Genomic DNA, 24,079 nt, shown 5'->3' with positions numbered 1-24,079 from the left:
CTTTAGGGATAAACACACATGACTGTCCACTGTCATTTTGAACAAGAATTACATCTTGCTGTATAGTGAGGCTATGCTGATGTGCAAAGTATCAGTGCATTACAGAGTTCTTTATGCTATGCAATGAGCGAGGCATAGATGTGTGAATGTATTTTAGCAAAATGTTCAAATCTGAATCTGCTTCTGTGGCCTGCTAATTTTCCTATAGTTCAGAGGAAATGATTGAAGCAATTCAGAATTGTGGGCATTAGTGTGATAATAAGATGCAGCAAAAGTGTCAGTCTGTATCAGGGTCAATCGGAAGATATGAAAGTGTGTCCGCATTACCATGTGAGCTGTCAGATGGTACACAACCTCATACTAGTTTAGAGCCAACAACAAAGCCCAGTGTGGCCGAGTGGTTCTAGGCACTACAGTCTGGAACGGCACAACCGCTATGGTCGTAAGTTCGAATCCTGCCTCGGGCATGGATGTGTGTGATGTCCTTAGGTTAGTTAGGTTTAAGTAATTCTAAGTTCTAAAGGACTGATGACCTTAGAAGTTAAGTCCCATAGTGCTCAGAGCCATCCGAACAATTTTTTGAGCAAAGCCCATCTTTGCAATTTTTGGGCAGTTTGTAGAGGAACCGGCTTCATCGTATGAAACAAGGACTGCAATGGCTTATAATCTGTTACTAAGTAGAATTTTCTGCCTTACAAATGGTGGTGGAATTTGGTGACACCATATGCTATAGCCAATGCCTCTTTCTCTATTTGTGAACAGTTACACTGAGCTTTGGATGTCACTTTTGATACAAAAGCAGTAGGCCTGTCTTCATCACCAAATCTGTGCAAAAGCACTGCACTGACTCTGTAAGTGGAAGTGCCAACTTGCAACACAGCTGGTTTGTCAGGATCAAAGTTGATCACTGAGCAATGCATCTTCATAAGTTTTTGAAAAGCTTCTTGGCACTCATCTGTCCAAACAAAGGGAATGTTCTAGTGATGCAAGCGATGCAATGTAGCTGCGATTTGTGCAGCATTCAGAATGAATCGAATACAATAGTTCATTTTCTCTAAGACTGAGTGCATTTCTTTGACGTTACAATGAACTGGCAGGTCATGTACAGCTAACAAATGTGACTGAAGAGGATGTACACCTTCACTGTTTATGACATGACCAAGATACTGCAACTCAGGTTTTAAAAAATCACACTTGCCCAGTCTTAAGTTTAGTGCTGCATCAGATAACATACAAATCAAAGCACGCAAATTTTCAATGTGTTCTTCAGGTGTATGACCAGCTATGACAATATCATCCAAATAATTTGAACAGTTTGGTACTTGAGCAGTCAGCTGTTCCAAATAGCATTGGAAAATGGCAGGTGCAGAAGCACTGGGAAAAGCAAATATTACACAAGCCCAAATGAGTGTTCACCACACACATGGTTTGAGATTCTCCAAGTAATGGTATCTGAAGATATGCGTCACGTAAACCAATTTTTGAAAAGAAGCGACCAGAACCTAATTTGTCCATGACATCCTCTGGGTGTGGCAATGGGTAAGTATCAATCACAGTTTTTGGGTTGACTGTAGATAGAGTCAATGCAGAGGTGAATGTGACCTGAAGGTTTGGGGAGCAAAACCAGTGGACTTACCTATTGACCAGCTTGTTTTGATGCAATAGCTCCGCTGTCTTGCAGTTCTTTAACTCTAGCAACCACTTTGTTCTGTAATGCAATGGTAACATTTCTGGCCTGGCAAAATTTCAGCTGAGCATTGCCTTTCATAGTAACATGTACAACAAAACTGTTAGCCTTGTGTAAACCTACAGAAAAGAGTTCAGGGAATTTTTTCAACAAGTCTTTGGCATTGTATGCAGTCACTGACAACACATTGTCCTGAATGTTAAAGCAAAACTAATCAAATGAATCAAGGCCAAATATGATCTCACACTTGTGTAATTATAGCACTGTAAAAGTCACTGTTCCCATAAGTGAGCGATACAAGGCAGACAAAGTACACGTTACAAGAACGGGAATGCCTTGTTCATTATAAGCCATCAGGTGCATGCTAGTTTTAGACAGGCACATGGAGCCTAACAGTTCAAATGTGATATGATTCAGTAATGCAACAGAGGCACCCATGTCCAATTGAAATTTCACACGTTTTCCACTAAGATACAAATGAATAAAGAGTTTATTGGACTGGTGTAGCACTGAAGAAACTGTTTGCTTGCTAGTTTTTCTAGTGGCTGCAGCAGGCTTTGAATATACTGTGTTGATTAAATGCCCCTTGTGACTAGATTTTTGTGAGTGGACAGAATTCTTATGTTTGTTCTGCTGCAAACATACAGATTGTACGTGACCTTCCGTACCACAAGTGTAACACTGTGCTTGTTTGGACAAGCAATCTTGGCATTGTTGCTGTGAATAGTGCTTGTTGTTTCTGCCTACTGGCCTGGTTGTGAGCAAGGGATGGCTCAAACTGGCAAATTGGTGGCTGCTCAAATTTATCAAATGCTATAGTACCTGAATCATACTGATCTAGAATTTGCACTACATGATGAAATGACGGATCTTACTGTCTCAAAATCTGTTCTCTTGGTTTGACATCATTTACATTGTGCACAATTGCATCATACAACATAAAATCAGAATATAAAGCACCACAAGAACCTCTGAATTTGCATTTCCTCATTAAACCCTGCAAATCTGTTACCCACTTGTAATAAGTTTGTTCTGAACTTTCCTTGCAATGAAAGAATTGGAACCAAGCTGCCATCACACTCACTTGTTGGTCATAATATTTAGTTAGAGAACCTACAACTTAATCGTAGGAAAGTTCATTTGGAGTGGCATTAAGGAACAATTTCTGAATGAGACAAAAGACTGCACTTCCTACCATTGACAAAAAGTAATGTAGTTTTACTGTACGTGATACTTTGTGAGGAATGATGTGGGCTTCATAATGTTGCAACCATTTGAGCTGTACCATGTTTAGGAGAATTTCAGTCTGCTGCATCTGAAACTGAAACATCTGTGTTAGCTGCGTTGCATCTGTCACTTGCAGCTGAGATGCCTGAGCAGGGGGAGAGGTGGGTTGCTCATTTTGGAATAGACAAATGCAATAAACAGACAATATAAAAAATAAGCACACAAATAAAGAAAATTTCTGCAACACATTCCTGAAAACTCTGAATAAAAGAAATACTATAAGAGACACTGTTAAATCATGTGAACACACACACCTGCAAAGAAAAGATGAGATAGAATTAAGGTACCAGCAAAACACAAAAGCTCATGACAAAACAAAACAGCGATGATCTGTGGCAGCTGGTGGCTCTGGGTTCAGAGCATTAAAAGGTTGTCTCTATGTTATTTCTCCTATATCATCGGCACCATGTTATCCATACATCTCATTGCCATGTTGTTGTGTCTATTAATCCTGCATACTCAGTTCACTAGACAGTCAATCAGACAACTCATATTAATGAGTTTTATTACAATAAGACAAGTACAAATACTTAACTTTAATCTGAGAATTCTTGTAGTCATTTATACCTGATCATCCACAAGTGCAATTACACAGATGTGTCGCAAGCAAAGGGCAACATACAAAATAATCGGTATTCTTCAGAATAGACAAACACAAGTAACACTTCTGGTCCTAGTGGCCACTACTAACAACAGGCTGTCAACTGAACTGCAGTGACTACTGGTCTCTATCTGTGCTACGTACAGATTGCTCATGAAGAGGCTATGATGCATTGGCTAACAAAGTGGCTAATGCTGAAGCTGTTATCGAAGTGGGCTGCCACCAGTTGGGCATGTAGCTTACGTCTTCTTCACCTAGGGGCCGCTGCTATCACATTGTCATCCTGGAGGGGAGATGGTCAGTGTATGATTGCATGATCTCTTCTCATCTCTCACACTCTTCTCTGTCATTCCCGACTGGTGTGCTGGCGTTGACTTTACTTTGTAACAGTTACCATGGCCAACTAGTTTCTGTGTAGGTTGTGTTAGTGTTGGGATGCCTAAATGTTGAATGTTTGCACATTTATTAGCATTTCAGGTGTGCCTGTGTCAACCTGAAAAATATTGTCCCTGGACCACAAACACTTGTATTGAAACACCAAGTTGCCTGCTATCTCCAACCTTATGCTGTTTATATCCAAGCATTTCAGATGGGGTCCTGGCAGGCATAAGCAGTTGTAATTCTTCTGGTACACCACAGCAAGGTGCCTTTCACATCCACACTACACAGATTGCCTGAAAAAAGGGGAGTTGAATTGTTTGTGCATTTGGAAACTGTCTTCACATGCTGGGAGCACTTGGCTTTGAAGTTATCTGTTGTGCCATTTGATGATGAGGAAGACTTGAGGAAAGTAGATGGGAATGATTCTGTTGCCTTGGCTTGGCATAGGCTATATTGGAGGTTGCCAATGTAGCTGCCTGTGAAACCTTGAATGATTGAGCTATGCATAGGACTTCTTCCAGTGTCGGGCACAGAAGTCTTGATACTCATTGTGAACAATTTCTTAAAGTGAGAATTAAATTAAAATATCCTGATTGAGTGAATTGGCATACAACTCCTTATGAGTCGGTTTGTCACAGATAACTTGACATTTTCAACTGAGTCCTTGAAGATGTGTCCACCCATGCTGCATGTGATTGGTTTGGCCTTTTTTTATGTTGATTAAACTGCAGAAAGACTGACACTACATGACTTTGTTTACTGTAAGCTGCCGGTTAGTTACACAAGTCCTGAAAAGGCGGGGGGGGGGGGGGGGGGGGGGGGGACCAAGTCTGTTTATGGAGACAGCTTTTGCAGTAACTGGAACAATTCTGGCTTAGCCCACAATAAGAATGAAGCATACTGTCTTTGGCATTAAATTTTGTGAGTGTTGCCTTAAATAGTGAAGATGTGCACACCAGTCATCTTTTATTTCCTTGTAGGCTGGAAATGGTGTCAGTGGTGGTGACAGGGATGGGGCCATAAGCTGCTGTCTTCCATCATGAGATCGCTGGCTGAGCTGCTAAACCAGTATATCCATCTGCTGGTGGTGCCCCACCTCTTGAATTCCTAATTGTTGTTGAAGCCAGATTATTTGATGCTGTTGCTGTAATAGCTTAGCTGGGCCCATTATACATGTCACCAATTTTCTTTTTGAACACATATTTATTGCAAACTCACAACAGTTCACAGTACAATCACATACAGAGCCCAGCAGTGATCTGGAGTAAAGTCCAGTAACTGTGCTAACTCATAAGTTATACAGTTGTTTGGTTTCAGGGTCTTTAAGGCAATGTGGGACAGAGTCCAATGTCAGCAATCATTTGTTAGTCTGAAAGTTAATCCTTAAGCAGAGTCTACTTTACAGCAATGTATCTGGATGGAACACAGTAGGAATCAAACACAAAGTGCCTTTAGGCCATCTTGGCCAGCCTTATATACAGCTGTGGATTAGCAGAACTACCCAAGTCACATGGTGGTGCAATTGTGGCCTAGAAATCACATGATGAAAGGTGGCATCATCTTGGCTACATACTGCTAGTGTAGGAACTAATATCAGGTTGGAGGAGCCCTCCATATTATTGTCAGCAATTTCCATAACCAGCTCCATGTTTATGTCTTCTGACTGTACACCAGTCTCAGCATGCCCTCTCTGTTCTTGTGTATGTCCATTGAACTAGCACCATATTTATGTCTTCTGTTTCTGCCTGGAATACAAGAAACCCATTATGAAAGACTTCACATCTAGGCAAGAAGTTCATTAGCTATCGAGCGAGCGTGCGCACGCACGACTTCTTTTGAAGCAATATGCCTGAATGAAGTACTGGGAGTTGTAATTAAAGTGTAGATACTCACATTTCTAGTGTGGGCAGTGATTATCATATGGTAGCAAAATTTTGTACATACGATAATGCATTAATGCAGAAACAATTAACACTGGAAAAAAATTAGTTCCAATTTTGGCCATCAAGTGCAAATCTGGCTCTGTGAATGCAAGAAAGACATGAAGAAATGTTTCCATATGTAATGGATTAGGAATGGAATGTGGGCAGAAAAGGTCAAACAAATGACAAAGGCATAATGTTGGTTTTATTATTATTAATGGCTGCTTGCACAATTTGTTCAGTATGAGCATTGGAGGTGGTGACAACATGATGCATCCATAAAGCAATATGATCAACAGTTGTTAGCAGCAGTTCCAGTGGCATCTGAGCAACATGCTCCCGTTGGTCATACTGGGCCTCAGACCAGGTGGAGACTGACCATCTCCCTGGTAAATGCTTTCTTTCAGATATCGCCGTAGCCAAAAGTCACATGGATTCAGATCAGGTGATCTTACTGGCCACGCATCTGGAAAATTTTGAAGATAACACATTTGTAGAAGTTTGCATTAACCAGATCTTTCACTGGGTGAATGGGGTGAGATGTCATCCCATCTTGCATGAAAACAGTGGTTTCCACTGTTTCTGCTCTTCCAAAGCAGAAGTAACGTGCTCTACGAGGAGGCCTCAGTAACATGCAGAAGTCACAGTACACCTGACAGGCCCTCTGAGTGTATTCTCTTCAAAGAAGAATGGAGCGAGAATAAAGGTGCTTGTGAATCTACACTACATAGTCACATAAGGAGAGTGCAATGGCTCTTCATGGACAATGTTTGGTTTAACAGTACCAAAATTCCACAGCTCTGTGCTTTCACTGTACACTGTTGTGAAAAGTGTGCCTCTTTACTTCATAGAATATTGTCATGAGTCCTTGCCGAAAAGCGAAGAACAAATTCAACACGTTGCTGTGAATCATGATGTTTCAGTAGCTGCACGGGCTGGATCTTGTGCAGGTTCCAGTGTAATATAGACACAGAATTTTCTGTCCTTTTGAGGACAATTCTCATGACACTTCACAGATACTAGCACTACCCTGAGCACATTCTACATGGTCAGTTACAGCAACAGCAACCTCGTCAGTAACTTCCCCTGGAATAAGGTGCCTTACTGCTCTGGGTGCCACACTACGTTCATCCATGTTTTTGAACTTCATTGTCATCTTCCTTGAACCTATAGTGACATTCGGCCTCTTCTAGACCTTTCAGTTGGTGATACTCTCTCCATGCAGCAATGTATTCCTTGCAGTTCAAATAAAACAGTTTTACTAATGGCACACAGTCTCTCTTCTTGACATCTGTACTGCTCACTCATGTTGTTGTTGTTGTTGTGGTCTTCAGTCCTGAGACTGGTTTGATGCAGCTCTCCATGCTCCTCTATCCTGTGCAAGCTTCTTCATCTCCCATTACCTACTGCAACCTACATCCTTCTGAATCTGCTTAGTGTATTCATCTCTTGGTCTCCCTCTACGATTTTTACCTTCCACACTGACCTCCAATACTAAATTGGTGATCCTTTGATGCCTCAGAACATGTCCTACCAACCGATCCCTTCTTCTAGTCAAGTTGTGCCACAAACTCCTCTTCTCCCCTATTCTATTCAATACCTCCTCATTAGTTACGTGATCTATCCACCTTATCTTCAGTATTCTTCTGTAGCACCACATTTTGAAAGCTTCTATTCTCTTCTTGTCCAAGCTATTTATCATCCATGTTTCACTTCCATACATGGCTACACTCCATACAAATCCTTTCAGAAAACACTGCCTGGCACTTAAATCTATACTCAATGTTAACAAATTTCTCTTCTTTAGAAATGCTTTCCTTGCCATTGCCAGTCTACATTTTATATCCTCTCTACTTCGACCATCATCAGTTATTTTGCTCCCCAAATAGCAAAACTCGTTTACTACTTTAAGTGTCTCATTTCCTAATCTAATTCGCTCTGCATCACCCGATTTAATTCGACTACATTCCATTATCCTCGTTTTGCTTTTGTTGATGTTCATCTTATACCCTCCTTTCAAGACACTGTCCATTCCATTCAACTGCTCTTCCAAGTCCTTTGCTGTTTCTGACAGAATTACAATGTCATCGGCGAACCTCAAAGCTTTTATTTCTTCTCCATGGATTTTAATATCTACTCTGAATTTTTCTTTTGTTTCCTTCACTGCTTGCTCAATATACAGATTGAATAACATCGGGAAAAGGCTACAACCCTGTCTTACTCCCTTCCCAATCACTGCTTCCCTTTCATGTCCCTCGACTCTTATTACTGCCATCTGGTTTCTGTACAAATTGTAAATGGCCTTTCGCTCCCTGTATTTTACCCCTGCCACCTTTAGAATTCGAAAGAGACTATTCCAGTCAACATTGTCAAAAGCTTTCTCTAAGTCTACAAGTGCTAGAAACGTAGGTTTGCCTTTTCTTAATCTTTCTTCTAAGATAAGTCGTAAGGTCAGTATTGCCTCACGTGTTACAGTATTTCTACGGAATCCAAACTGATCTTCCCCGAGGTCGGCTTCTACTAGTTTTTCCATTCGTCTGTAAAAAATTCGTGTTAGTATTTTGCAGCTGTGGCTTTTTAACCTGCTTGTTCTGTAATTTTCACATCTGTCAACACCTGCTTTCTTTGGCATTGGAATTATTATATTCTTCTTGAAGTCTGAGGGTATTTCACCTGTTTCATACATCTTGCTCACCAGATGGTAGAGTTATGTCAGGACTGGCTCTCCCAAGCCAATGGAATGCTCTCTACTCCGGGGGCATTGTTTCGACTCAGGTCTTTCAGTGCTCTGTCAAACTCTTCATGCAGTATTGTATCTCCCATTTCATCTTCATCTTCATCTACATCCTCTTCCATTTCCATAATATTGTCCTCAAGTACATCACCCTTGTATAGACCCTTTATATATTCCTTCCACCTTTCTGCTTTCCCTTCTTTGCTTAGAACTGGGTTTCCATCTGAGCTCTTGATGTTCATACAAGTGGTTCTCCTATCTCCAAAGGTCTCTTTAATTTTCCTGTAGGCAGTATCTATCTTACCCCTAGTGAGATAAGCCACTACATCCTTACATTTGTCCTCTAGCCATCCCTGCTTAGCCATTTTCCACTTCCTGTCGATCTCATTTTTGAGACGTTTGTATTCCTTTTTGCCTGCTTCATTTACTGCATTTTTATATTTTCTCCTTTCATCAATTAAATTCAATATATTTTCTGTTACCCAAGGATTTCTATTAGCCCTCGTCTTTTTACCTACTTGATCCTCTGCTGCCTTCACTACTTCATCCCTCAAAGCTATCCATTCTTCTTCTACTGTATTTCTTTCCCCCATTCTTGTCAATTGTTCCCTTATGCTCTTCCTGAAACTCTCTACAACCTCTGGTTCTTTCAGTTTATTCAGGTCCCATATCCTCAAATTCCCACCTTTTTGCAGTTTCTTCAGTTTTAGTCTACAGTTCATCTATCTGAAACCTGTCAGTATCTCCAGGCTTCTTCCATGAATACAACCTCCTTTTATGATTCTTGAACCAATTGTTAGCTATGATTAAGTTGTGCTCTGTGCAAAATTCTACCAGGCAGCTTCCTCTTGCATTTCTTCCACCCAATCCATATCCACCTACTACGTTTCCTTCTCTCCCTTTTCCTACACTCGAATTCCAGTCACCCATGACTATTAAATTTTGGTCTCCCTTCACTATCTGAATAATTTCTTTTATTTCATCATACATTTCATCAATTTCTTCATCATCTGCAGAGCTAGTTGGCATATAAACTTGTACTACTGTACTAGGTGTGGGCTTCGTATCTATCTTGGCCACAATAATGCGTTCACTATGCTGTTTGTAGTAGCTTACCCGCATTCCTATTTTCCTATTCATTGTTAAACCTACTCCTGCATTACCCCTATTTGATTTTGTGTTTATAACCCTGTAGTCACCTGACCAGAAGTCTTGTTCCTCCTGCCACCGGACTTCACTAATTCCCACTAAATCTAACTTTAACCTAGCCATTTCCCTTTTTAAATTTTCTAATCTACCTGCCTGATTAAGGGATCTGACATTCCACGCTCCGATCCGTAGAACGCCAGTTTTCTTTCTCCTGGTAACGACATCCTCTTGAGTAGTTCCCACCCGGAGATCCAAATGGGGGACTATTTTACCTCCGGAATATTTTACCCAAGAGGACGCCATCATCATTTAATCATACAGTAAAGCTGCATGCCCTCGGGAAAAATTACGGCCGTAGTTTCCCCTTGCTTTCAGCCGTTCGCAGTACCAGCACAGCAAGGCCGTTTTGGTTATTGTTACAAGGCCAGATCAGTCAATCATCCAGACTGTTGCCCTTGCAACTACTGAAAAGGCTGCTGCCCCTCTTCATTGTCTGGCCTCTCAACAGATACCCCTCCGTTGTGGTTGTACCTATGGTACGGCTATCTGTATCGCTGAGGCACGCAAGCCTCCCCACCGACGGCAAGGTCCATGGTTCATGGGGGGGGAGGCACTCATGTTATGGATTTTCAAATAACAGTGTGGATGTCATACTGTCATACAAACAGTGTACAGTGCTAGATTTGCATCCAGTGACCAAAACTGTAAATAATGAACTAACTTTGTCCCAGTGTAACTCGGTTCCGCACTAACACGTTAGCACATATACCAAGTTTTGCTATCATATAGACCTCTGTGAGTAGCTATACTTTAATTATAACTGCCTGATATTTAACTTGGAAAAGGCTTACCTCCTGCACCTCTAATCACAAGAATATTACCAGTCATGACAATGCAGTGTTTAATATTTTCAGCTAAGCTATCTTTCTCCCTTTTGGTGTGGTGTAGATTGTGTCGTGTGAGTCCCCACCTCTCAGTAATAGCTTCCAGTACAGTGTCAATGTGAGCCCCATCCAAAGTCAGCAGTAATATGTATAACTTGGCTATTGGATTTGTACATCCATTGTTGATCGTGCTGTGCCAGAACATTGAAAATGTTTTACATTTGTGTCCAAGATAGTTGTCCTTAGCTTATCCAGGTCATTCATGATCTGTTTTTTTTTGGCCGGACTGTTGCCTGCTCCCTGCTCCTCCCAGTTTTCGATAGAATAGAATAGAATGGAATATAAGTTTATTGTCTCGTAGCATACAATTTCAAGCCATTGATTAATGTACAGGAGACTTGTCAAAACACAAAAACTGGTTTACAATTTTCCTTATAATATCAGTAATATAATATATGGTACTGAATAGCTGCTTAATTATGGAATTAATAATTTTTCTTCAAAGTGACAAACTTTTAAAAATTAACAGTCCTAAATACTTGCTCTCTCCAGTTTTCATGTTGTCATTTATAAATTCTTCTGCTGAATAGTAAATTTTGCACTAGTTTCTCATATAAGGATTTTTCCACGTTTCTTCATTTATGCTGAGCAATTCTCTTTCTTTCACTTTGTTATAAATTTCATACCCTCATAATTTGGAGTTTGAGCATAAAATTTTAAATGGTGGGTGAGCAGCATAAAATTATTTTGATTTTTGGTGTTGTAATCTTGTTGAAAATGATTTTCTACAAATAAATCAGGGTTACTGTGTGCAAATATAATCAGCTCATATATGTATAGTGAGGGAACACTTAATATACTTAGATTTCTTAGAAGTTTATGACATGATTTTCTTCGCTCCACATTCTGCATATTTCTAATAATGGTTTCCTGAAGTTTTAGTGTTTGACACACATGGTTTGAGTTACTCCAAAATACAATTCCATGCTTTGTTACTGACTCAAAGTAGCTGTGATATTCTACTTTTCTTATGCCCATACTAGCAGCATTGTACAATATCCTCATTGTAAAGGCTTGGTTATTTAATTTATTTGCAAGGTACTGTATGTGTGATCGCCATGATAAGATTTTTATCTAGTTGCATTCCTAGGAATTTCACACAGCAAATCCTGGTTTCTGTGACTGACCTGAATGTCGTTTAATTTTGCTTTTTTTTTTAACTGCATTAACTGAGTCTTTTCCATATTTAATTTAAACCTGTTTAAATAAAACCAGGTATCTAATTTTTCTTAAGTATTTAATACAGCTTGTGGAATTTAATCAATACTGTTACTTTCAATGATCACAGATGTGTCATCTGCAAGTAAAACTGAGGCGAGACTCAATATTAAGTGGCAGATCAATTATGTAAAACAGGAACAGAATGGGATCTAAGAGAGAATCTTGGGACACTCTATGTGAAATGGTTTTCCATTTTGAAGTATAAGTTTCTCTCTGTGATGATATAGCCAGTCTTTGTCTTTGGTTAGTTAGATAGGACTTAAACCATTTGAATGCTGTGCCCCTAATTCCACACTTTTCCAGTTTACAGAGTAACAAGGAGTAATTCACACTATCAAAGGCCTTTGATAGGTCACAGAAAATTCATGTCGCATGTAGTGAGTTGTCTAGAGATGAGATAATTTTGTCAATAAAACGATTTATAGCAGATATTGTTGTTTTGCCTTTTTGAAATCCTTACTCATTTTTTGAGATTATTTTAGATTTTTCTATGAAATTTTGAATTTGTATGGTGACTGCCTTTTCAAATATTTTTTATAGTGATGGAAGAAGAGAAACTGGGCGCTAATTTCCCATAAGTTCTTTTGTGTATTAACTACTGTGTACATCGGCTGGTCCCGGCTGAGGTTCGAGTCATCCCTTAGGCATGGGTGTGTGTGTTTGTCCTTAGGATAATTTGGGTTAAGTAGTGTGTAAGCTTAGGGACTGATGACCATAGTAGTTAAGTCCCATAAGATTTCACACACATTTGAACTGTGTTCTTCAGTGTGTCTGGAAAATAACCTTCTTGAAGGGACTGGTTAACTATTGTAGTTAGTGCTGAGCAATTATTTCAGAGAATGTTATTATCACTTTTGTTGATATCCCATCCCATCCTGCTGATGTTTTACTTTTTAATGATAATATCACATTTTCTATAATTTTTACAGTAGTTTGGTAAACATACTGAAAAATTCACCTTCAAATTGCTCACTGTTGAAGAAATTTTCCTTATCTGGGTAATGTTCTACATTGATGTTTGATCTGTTTGCATTTATAAAGAATTCATTAAATAATTCAAAAATTTGATCAGGATTTACAATAGTTTTATCCTCTGTCTTGATTTCAGAAATACCATGACCTCTACCTGTGGCACTTGTTTCAGCTTTTATCACTGACCATAATGCCTTTGATTTGTTTTCATGATCCAATATAAATCTATTATTTGCCAGTTCTTTGGCTGCCTTTACAACAGTTTTCAAAATATGTTTGTAATTTTTTACATAGGTAACAAAATCAGGTATTTTGTTATGTTTTAGCTCCCTATGTAGCCATCTTTTTCTTGCACAGGAGATTTTTATTACTTCAGTAATCCACTTTACTTTATTTCCTACTTTTCTATGGTGTACAGTAAAGGGGAAAATTTTGTTAAAAATGTGTAGAAAGTTATCCAAGAAAGTAACAAAATTATCAGAACATGAAATACTATGATCAGTAGCCCACTCCACCTTATTTAATCTGTGATGTAATAAGTTCATATTTTCTTTGCTGAACTGGTGTTTGGTGTAGGTCTTCTTTGAGCAAGGTTTTATTGTTCGTGGTAACTCCATAAATGGAGCACAATGATCAGAAAATTCTAAATCTAAACAAAACTTATTTGCCCCATTATGAGTATAATTGGTTAAAATATTATCTACACATTTTGCAGACGTTTTGTTCACTCTAGTAAAATTTGTGAAATTTGCACCAAAACCTGATATTTGAATCATATCAATGAATTTTGTTGAGTTATTGGATTCTCTGGCTATATCTATGCTGAAATCACCAGTTATTATGACTCTTTTCAAGGTTTCTTTTTGAAGTTTTTGCAATAGATACTGGAATTTTGAAAAAAAAAAAGTTTCATTATTTCTGCACCTTGAATTCTATAGACAAATAGGATTACAATATTTTTACCTAATTCTGTGCAGTGTCTTTCATATATACATTCTTCATTAACGGAATCAAAATTGAATCTTGCTCTATACTCCATTAATCTTTCCACATGTATGCACGATTCTCCTCATGTTAAATTACTCCTAGAAAATCTGCTGGCAACAAAAAAATTATCAAGGTTATTTAAGATTTTGATACTATCCTTTGTAAGCCAGTGTTCATTCAAGCATACAAGCTTGATATTTGGTATTTCTGACAAAATGATCTGTAAGTCATTAAGTTTTGTTTCTTTCTCATTTGTGGAGTTTGAACGTAACCCATTTATTTTCAAGTGCATTATGAATCTATTGTTACTTTTTTGAATATTCCTAACTACATCTGTTTTGAAATGCTGTTTGTGTGTTTTTGTTTCAACTTCTTTATCAATTTTTACACCCCTGTCTCTGCATACTAGTTTCCGTCACTAAGCATGAAAGACAAATATCACTGAACATATTGCTGAATGTTGCTGATCCTAGCCTGTTTATATAAAGTCCATCTTGCCCTGCACATTTATCACTGATAAATTTATTTGAATCCACGAAAACTGCACCAAGTCTTTTGCACTGCTCTCTGATGCAGTTTTTTATCCTGTCTATGTATTTATCACTTACCAAGCTTCTATGCAGGATACTACTAATAATTAACTTTGATGCTGGGGACACATCACATGTCAGTGCTTCAATATTCTCTATTACTTTGCTGAGGCCTAGTATGGTGTTTTACAGTATATGTGGTATGGTATCCTGATCCTAGTTTTTGCTTCAGATGCTGGCCTACAGTCCTAGCACGCATCAACCACTTTATTTTCCCACTCAGATCAGTTTCAAAAACTGTCTCTTGAATTTTTGTCTATGGTCTGCTGCATCCTACTTTCTTGTGTAGCTGGAAGAGACTCCTTCCCTTCAGTGTTAACAAAGTTGTATAAAGCACTCCCTTTTTACACCTTTTCTGTTACCTTTTCCAATATCCCATTTGTCAGCTCAACCTCATCTATTTAATTTTTTTCCCACTTGCTCTAGTACAATTTTGTGGCGTTATCTCTCCTGGAAGAGCACAAATCTTCCTGACCTTTAAGCACATCTTATGTATTGTAACAGTGCTGCTTACTGTCTGGAATTGGAGGTGACAGCGATTGTTAGTAATATTTGTACATCTTTCTTGTTGGCTGCAGAAATTATGAGGTGACTTTATTATTATTATTATTCCACACCTTTATATAATCATAAGAATTTTACTTTAAAAATAATGTTCTGCTGGCCAAATTTTGTAACATTCTTCAGTTATTCATAAATCATTGGTCCTCAACTTGACATAATTCTTACAATTTGCAACACCTTAAACCAGCTTCAGCCAATTGCAATTGTAATCACCTTACAACTAACTGCTTTGCACAAGTCCTAGTATAGGTTTATGACAATAAGTAATACTTATTGTATTGTTGTAATTGCCATTTCATGAAAATCGCAATGGACAACAACCTGCTCAAAATTATTGATAATGGTAACTCTCTCACCAAAAAATAGAGTATTATTTTAAATAATTTGTCCTGAAAAATGCAAAGATTTTCCATTCTAAACTCTGTAAAACACATCTTTTTAATAATTGCTATTAAGATATGTAAATTTTCATTAGAAGTAAATAGGTACTGTGATTTCCTTCAATATCTGTGATTCAAGTGCTGAAGTTTTGACATCTTATACAAATAAAAGCATTTCAGTTAGTACTGAATACTAGACTGTGCTAACTGTTGTCATTCTGAACTACTGATTTGTGTCTTTGTAAGATCCAAACAAAACTACTATTAAAGTATTTTCCATTGTAAGTTATATCAAATGTCATTTAACAATTATTATTGTAGGCTGGAAGTCAAGCAAACCACAAATATATAATTACATACTCGAAAAAAGATCATGTATTGTGTTGTTTTTTTAAAAAAATATCTCACACAAAAACACATTGTGCAGTAGATGGATCTCAGTCTGTCACATTACTTTGTCCATGGATAACCTCATTGTAAGTACTTTCTTCTTTCCCATTGTAGTTGTCTCGTTGAAAACCACAGTTCACACATCCCCACACATAAATTCCACACTATTAGCTAAAGTGCAGCAGCAAGCACAGTTGTTACTCACAGTCACACTATTTTAAGTAATTGATGTTTATGAATCTACTTTTTATTTGGTTGTTACTGTTGGGTTAATAGTTTTGTGTACATACATAAACAAATTAGTCATACTGGTTGGAACTTTTAACACTGAAAAACATTATATAAGCATAATTGACATCAAATCTGTGTTGATTCGTATAGGTAAAAAGAATGTACTTAGTCCTTAGCCTTTTAAATGAAATAGAAATATGAAGAAATTCATGTTAGTTTTTCCCATGTTTATCATAAAACAAATTGAAACCTGAGTTTATGATTGCCCTTCGCATGAACTTTTCACTTTTTGTGAATGAAATGACTGAAGAAGTGAAACTTTGTTAATACCAAATTAATAACTTCATGGCAGCACCAAAATGACATGTCATTTCCAGTGGAAAGATACACCAGCCATTCAGTTTCACTGAAAGGAAAGCTCTTAACAAGCAGTTGCCCACAAAAGTACCACATGCCTGAAACTTCCTGACAAATGAAACCTATGTACTAGATATGGACTTGAATATTGACTTCTGTGTAACATGAGCAGTGGTCCTGCTGATTAATATATCCAGCCCTGCTGCAAAACAACAAAAATGATCCATTGTGGGTGCAATTGGTACAGCACCATTCAAGAAATATTATTGCAATTTATGAAAAATGGCATTATGTTAGTGACCTTATATGTACTAAAAATGTGCAATTTTGTGACCCTTAAGTTAGTCATCTGTATTATAAAATTTGTGCTTTCTTGATGCTTGTTGCATGGTACTGGAGAACTTTCAAACATATATTTGGTCGATCACTACATAAATTAAATAAAAAATTGTTTGCTTGTTCTTAGTGTTCAAACTGCAAGAAAACGTGTGTATCTGATGAACTGGACTGCTATGTACTGGACAATAATGGATTTATTATTATTTCTGAAAGTCTTGATAATACGGGAAAGTTCTTTGGTCAGATTGATGGAACAATAATGGACTCCTTGGTACAAGATAAAATTTATAAGAAAGTTGCAGTTTACGATTATCAAGGTGCCTGTGTTGATCAGAAATCTCCATACAGTGCTGCAGGAATTCATGCAAGTGTAAGTTAATATTCAGATCAACACTTCAAATGAAAAATTGGTAGTTTTATAATCATTTGAATTTATGTAAGTAATGAAGCAGTGAAAATTCTAAGCACTTCTTATCCTCGAAAAAAGGGGGAGCAATTTTTTTGTTTATATTTACAGTATTAAATACAAATGTAAAGTCAAATTAGAATAATGTTACAGGCTGCACTGCATTAGATACTTAGATAAGTGCAGCGTTCTGAACCATCACAAGCAGTGTGTAAACCAAGTGGTTCAACTTTAATTGTTTAATGTTCTTTACATTCTTTGAAATGCACCAGCTTCCAGACATCATGCATATTTTCAAGCACATTCACTAACAATAGGAACTTGTGGAATGTGATTGAAAAGTGATGTGATATCTGAAATATACACTTGACACAGTACTTTTATTTATTTATTCACATTTTTTGCGTGGAGTCTTCAGTATGGTGACTTTTCCAAACATCATACGTATGACTCAAAGTGTTACAAATAATAACTACAAAAATGGGTGATATGTATTAAAATTCACTCCAATCTTTACAAACATCATTGTTAGTTTAACACATACCATACATTGTAATTTTGATGAAACTGTCTGATTTGTTTATAAAAACACTTGGATTTTCATATGTCTAGGTTTTAAATACTTCGTGTTACAATCCATCAGTGGATTCTTACTATTTGTCGTTCTAAAATTCATTGGGTAAATAAAGGCATTCTTTAGTTTTAAAAAAAATTATCTTTGATTTGAAAGATCTATGGTTAACAGTTTTCAGGAAATCTGGCTGGCTATTATATCATATTGTTCCGATCTTTCATTTTGACTTTTGTTCTTTGTAGTTACATAGGGACCAGCTGTTGTGGTCATGTTTACTTACATTAGCTTTCCAGCAGACAAGAAGCATGATTAATTTGTAGAAGTACAAGGTATAGATTAATCGCTTTTTATACAATATCATTCTGGTCTTTCATTTTTAATTTTGTTGTTTGAGTACATTTGGACCTGTTGTTGTGATCATGTATATCCTTACATTTACTTACATTCATTTTCTGGCAAACAAAAACCATAATTCATTTATAGAAGTACAAGGAATAGATTGTAAAATATTTGTGCTATGTGGAAGGTTCACAGCAAGGTTCTCTGGAACCTAGTCCTTGTATAATACTTAATAACTCTTTTTTTGTAGCCGCAGTAGATGTTAAGGTGTGCACCTGTGCAGCATTGCATCATATTTCTATGCAGTAGCTAAGATCTAGACAGAGTTTCTAATAGATGAAAATATTAATGTCTTTTTATATTTATTTTTCTATAAATTATTATAAAAGATATTAGGACAGCATGTTTATTTATACTACTCTTATATTTTCCAAACATTTTTTTTTTCAATCAGTCATAGGCAGACATTTTATATGTATACACATTTTTTTATAATTTGTTCATTTTTAATTTGCATTGAGAAACTTGTCAAACTTTCACCATGTGAAATGGTTTCAAAGTCAGCAGTAGAGTAATTGAAAATGACACACTTTGCAAGTGTTTGTGTTCACTAAGCCAACACATATGAGTTAAGTGAACCTGGAGAATAACTGTTGCCACTTGATTACCTTTCAGGGCTGTGCTTCATGCTCATCCATTTTGCCATCAACCTTAAGGTTCACTCTGACCAGTTTCTTACAAATCTTCCTGATGCTCCAAATTACTTTGCAAAAATTACACTTACACTTCTTAATACTAATCACTCAGTAACAATCTCCCAGCAGTACCCTTTCATATACATAGAATGGTGAGCTAGTTTATAAAATTGACTAATTTTCTTTCTGCACTATATGTAAGAAATAATGTCCATCTTTTAAAAATGATTATATAGAATGGATTTAACCTCTGCTGGGTGCAATAGTTTATGATTAAAATCACAAATTAACTTGGATGCCCTTAACTAGGATTCATGTACACCTTTATTATGTGCAGCAGTTCCTACAGTTACAGTCTGGAAGGTTCTGGCAGAATGTAAATAATTTAGGAGTAAAGGCAATAACCCAACATATAATAGCTACTCATGTCACACAGCATCATAGGCTCCACACAACAACAAAATGTTGTGGTTCAGTTCTATTTGTAGGATAGAAGTGTTGATAATATGGATTTTTTAATTTTATTTGTTTATTTATTTTAAACTTTGAGATAAATTCCCAATGACTGACCTAATCCATAACATTACTGATTATGGTGCAGTCTGGTACAACCATACACAGAATAACATATACAGTAGCTGGTAGAATGTCACACAGTGTCTTTAAACACAACACTTAATCAGTCAAAGAATTCATCAGTTGCCAGTTTTTTTTTTATCTTATATCCATACCACTCCCACACTATACATGAAGTAACACCCAGCTAAAATTTTTCATTTTATTAGGAAAATTTGTCAACACTTAAAAAATATATATGTCTGCTTGTGTCTGTGTATGTGCGAATGGATATGTGTGTGTGTGTGTGTGTGTGTGCGAGTGTATACCTGTCCTTTTCTCCCCCTAAGGTAAGTCTTTCCGCTCCCGGGTTTGGAATGACTCCTTACCCTCTTCCTTAAAACCCGCATCCTTTTGTCTTTTCCTCTCCTTCCCTCCTTCCTGAAGAAGCAACTGTTGGTTGCAAAAGCTTGAATTTTGTGTGTATGTTTGTGTTTGTTTGTGTGTCTATTGACCTACCAGTGCTTTTGTTTGGTAAGTCACATCATCTTTGTTTTATATTTATGATAATAAGTAATAAAAGTTGGTGCAGAATGCCTGAAATGTGATCTTCCTTTGCAGCCTCTCCTGCCAATGAAATGGTTTCTGCAGTGGGTCGTCAGCAAATTTCTTTGGTTATTGATGAAGACAAATGTCTATCAGCTTTGGGATCCTAGATGGACTTTTGCTGATGATGATGGTATACTGTAACAGACTTTTTACACATTTCAATATTTATTATGATGACTAGCTGAAACAGTCTCAAGTTTCAGTCAACAAAATTATGCTATATATTATTTGTTAATTCCTAAAGTTGTTGTCAGCCTAAAAAGTGATGACTTCTCACATCTTGTACTGCCACTTTATCATTCTGCAGCTGTCATATTTTCTCTATGTTTGATTTTACAATTCATTACTTTAGCAAGTTGAACTTATGGACTGGCAGTCTTTGATTTTTTCATTTTTATATTAGTTGACTCTCCATGCCTAGATTCAGATTAAATTCTTTATTAGTCATTCAGCATGATTACATGCAACAGACTTCATCAGTTCACTTAACCTATTAATTTTATAAAATACTTTTTATATATTTAAGTTGATACTGGACGTTTCTAAAAATTCTTTTAATTGCATGGGTTAGTTAACAAGAAGTTGTGTAACTTTTTTCTTAAACACTTTTATTGGCATGCTTGAGGCATGTCTAGACAATTTGTTGTATATTTAAATTGCCATATACTAATGAGTATTGTTAGTTTTTTGCTAATCTGTTTTGTGGCATGGACAGAGAAGTATAGATTCTTGTATCGTGGTCGTGTCTTTGATTTGTTACACCTAAATTTGGTAGTTCAGCAAGTACATAGTTAACACCATCATGAATAAATAGATTAATAACTGTTAATTTTCTATATTTAATAAACATTGGTTTACATTGTGTCCTATTATCTACTTTTACCATAGCTCTGATTGTTTTCTTCTGGATCACCAGAATTTCATTAATTTTTTTGTTGTTTCCTCTGAGTATTAACCCATACCTTAAAACAAATTGAAGCAAAGCAAAGTACACCATCCTCACATATCCGAATACCACACAGCATCAAGTATGATACCTAAAAATTTTGCAATTTGTTTTTCTATTTTTACAGACTTTGATAATCTGAATCACATATTCTGGGTCTTTTTCTTATTTTACTGTAGACCATTCACATTAAACCATGATGTTGCATTTTCTTTTGCCAAATTCATACTACTAACAAGGTTATCAAGTACATGGTTCACAGACAGAAAAGTTGTATCATCTGTAGATGTATATGTCTCAATGTCTATGTTTCTTGGTAAGTCATTTACATGTACAAGGAATAGAAGTGGTTCTAATTTAGATTCCTGGGGCACTCTGTGTTGAACCTCAATTGTGTTTGACAGCTGACTTCCTGAACTCATCACTTGCTTCCTCGTATTAAGGTATGATTTGAGGAGTTTTAAACTTTTGTCACATATTCCATAGTACTAAAGTTTAGAAAGCAAAACAGAGTGACCAATACATCCAAAGGCCTTGCTCAGATCACATAAGGCCACCCGTATGTGAGGATGGTCCTTGAATGTTTCTCACAAATAGTTCTGTGGCTGGAATGGTTGACTTTTATTTTCTGTAACCAAACTGTGATGTATGTAACATATCATTTAGTTCTAGGTACTCATACATCTGCTGACACATTATGCCTTCAATGACTGTGGCTAGTCCTGGAATAAGATAAATTTGGCTATAGTTTGCTGGATCAGATTTGCTACCCATCTTAAAAACTGGAGTCACCTTGGATAGTTTGAGAGGTTCAGGAAAAACCCCTTCTATGAGACACAATGTTATAGAATATGTTAATGGTGCTGCAATGTAATGTATTATTTCTTTCAATAGATGGTCTGAAATATTAAAAGTATCTATGCTATATGAATTTCTTATTTCTTTGACAATTTAACAACTTCATCTTGGTATACCTCTTTGGAGTGTTTCAAGGAAGTTTTGGCCTGATTACGATTTAGGTTTGTGCTTTTAAGGTACTCCATATATGTTACATTGGGTTCACTAATTATCTTTTTGTTTTCATCAACACAGCTTACAAAATATTTGTTGAACATATCTGATGGTATTGGGACTGTCTTATCAAAGTTTTTGAGTTTACATTTAATGATAATGATTACTGACCAGGCTGCTTTGCATTGATTTTTACTATTTTTTTATGAGATTAGTGTTGTATCTCTGTTTCGCCAGTAGTAGCTCCTTATTATACAGTTTCTTAGTGGTTGTTTCAAGGTCCTTAATTTCATTAGAATTGTTTACTTTGCCAAGGCACTTTAACAGCAGTAGCTTATTTTTTAATGTCTCCAACTACTTGGTGTACCACAATTTACCATTTCTTGTTTTATGTATTTGTTTGGAACAAGATGAGTTTTTAGCATACCTTGTAAGTAATTGTGGGATGTTTCATGAACTGCTTGGGCATTGGAATTGCATCTTTGAAATAAAGGCCCCCCTAACCTCCGTAACATCCTTGTTAAACCCTACAATATTCCCAGACTACCTTCTCTACCCAGCAGTTCCTACCCCTGTAACCAACCCCGCTGCAAAACCTGCCCCATGCATCCCCCCACAACCACCTACTCCAGCCCCGCTACAGGTAAAACGTACACAATTCAAGGCAGGGCCACGTGTGCAACTACACATGTCCTTTATCAGCTGACATGCCTGCATTGCACAGCCTTTTACATCGGTATGACAACAACTAAACTGGCTGAGCGCATGAACGGACACAGACGAACTGTCCGCCTAGGAGATGTCCGATACCCAGTATCAGAGCATGCCCTCCAGGCCTAGGAACCTGCTACACCGTATGTGCCATTTGGCTTCTCCCACCCAACACCAGTCCCTCTGAACTGCGGAGATGGGAACTTGCACTCCAACACATCCTTTCATCCCGCCATCCCCCTGGACTGAACCTACGTTAAACAACCTCACTCCCATTTACTCTTCAGTCTTCTCCTCTTTCCCTTTCCTCTTTAGCCATTCACGCATCTTTTCATCCTACATAGTTGTGTTTATCTTTATACTATATACCTCTTTACTTCTGTATGCATCCTCTTTGGTTTGAAGCTGGCACAGTACTTACAATAGAATATCTTTGGCTTCCCTCTGACAACCATGCCTCCATCCTTGCTACCCTCCCTCTTTTCCTTTTCCTGTTGCTTCATAACCGTTCTTCCCTTTCTTTCCCCTCTCTCCTCCCTGATGAAGGAACATTTATTCTGAAAGCTAGGAACGTATATTTTCGGTTGTTTTTTGTTTATCTATCGGCTGTACTGAGCTGAGGTAAGTACTGGCCAGCCCCTCTATCTCTTTGTTAGTATTTGTCAGAAATGAGATGTTGTTGTTGTTGTTGTTGTTGCTGCTGCTGCTGCCTCTGATGAAGGTGTTGCTGCTGTTTCACTTATTTCTGGTGTTTGCTCTTCCACAACTACTGTGCTGTTCTGTGAGCTGCTTGCATTTGGGATGTTCACTTGCATTAACAAAATCTCACATTTGTCTTGGAGGGCTGTAATTTTGCTGACACCAGATTTCCCATTTGAGTCTCCAGGTAACACACACATCTTGTCCATGAGAGATATGACTCCTGTATCATCACACTGCATGTTTGAAATTTTATTTACTACATCCAAAACTTTTGTTACTATAACATTTGTTCCCAAATTGCTTATGTTCACAAATGTTACATTTTCAAACAGCCCGCAAATATTTTGCATCTCTGCATTTGCACTTTCAATTTCTTTGTTTACAGAGGACCATTCTCTCAAGCCATAAAGATGTGGCACTGAAGAAACAATAATGTGTAACAAGATTAAAAGATCATTTTTTTGTTCCTTGTATCATCACTTGATCCTGCCAGAAAGACAAAAAAGTCCTTTTTGCACAATGAGGAAATTTCTTCCTGACCCATTGATGGAGCACCACTGCATTTCACTCCTGGCTTTATTATGCAATTAAAATTCTGACTGCTTGTCTGCCAAAGTTCAGTGGCTATATTTCACCCTTGGCTGGCTGTATACAGTTCAATTTACACGTGCTTGCTGTTCAGAGCTTACCGATTTTCTGTCTACCTTTGCTGTGTGCAATGTCTTTTTTGGAACTTTTTATGTCATCTTTTTTGCTAACATAAGACATCAGTTTTATAAGGCAGTGGATAAAATT

At 37.2% G+C, this 24,079-nt stretch overlaps 1 protein-coding gene across 4 annotated transcripts in view; it reads left to right on the top strand.

Moving 5' to 3' along the window:
• LOC126365875 (voltage-dependent calcium channel subunit alpha-2/delta-3) overlaps positions 1–24,079 on the top strand; it is an 859,858-nt gene that overhangs the window by 810,590 nt on the left and 25,189 nt on the right. For all 4 annotated transcript variants that reach the window (XM_050008568.1, XM_050008566.1, XM_050008567.1 and 1 more), the window contains 2 exons: positions 16,864–17,106; positions 19,927–20,044. In XM_050008568.1, coding sequence (XP_049864525.1) covers positions 16,864–17,106; positions 19,927–20,044 — 361 coding nt within the window. The remainder of the gene's footprint in view (positions 1–16,863; positions 17,107–19,926; positions 20,045–24,079) is intronic.

The sequence above is a fragment of the Schistocerca gregaria genome, chromosome 4 (genome assembly GCF_023897955.1).
Source record: "Schistocerca gregaria isolate iqSchGreg1 chromosome 4, iqSchGreg1.2, whole genome shotgun sequence".
Taxonomy (NCBI): domain Eukaryota; kingdom Metazoa; phylum Arthropoda; class Insecta; order Orthoptera; family Acrididae; genus Schistocerca; species Schistocerca gregaria.
This window is presented reverse-complemented; position numbering and strand designations above follow the sequence as displayed.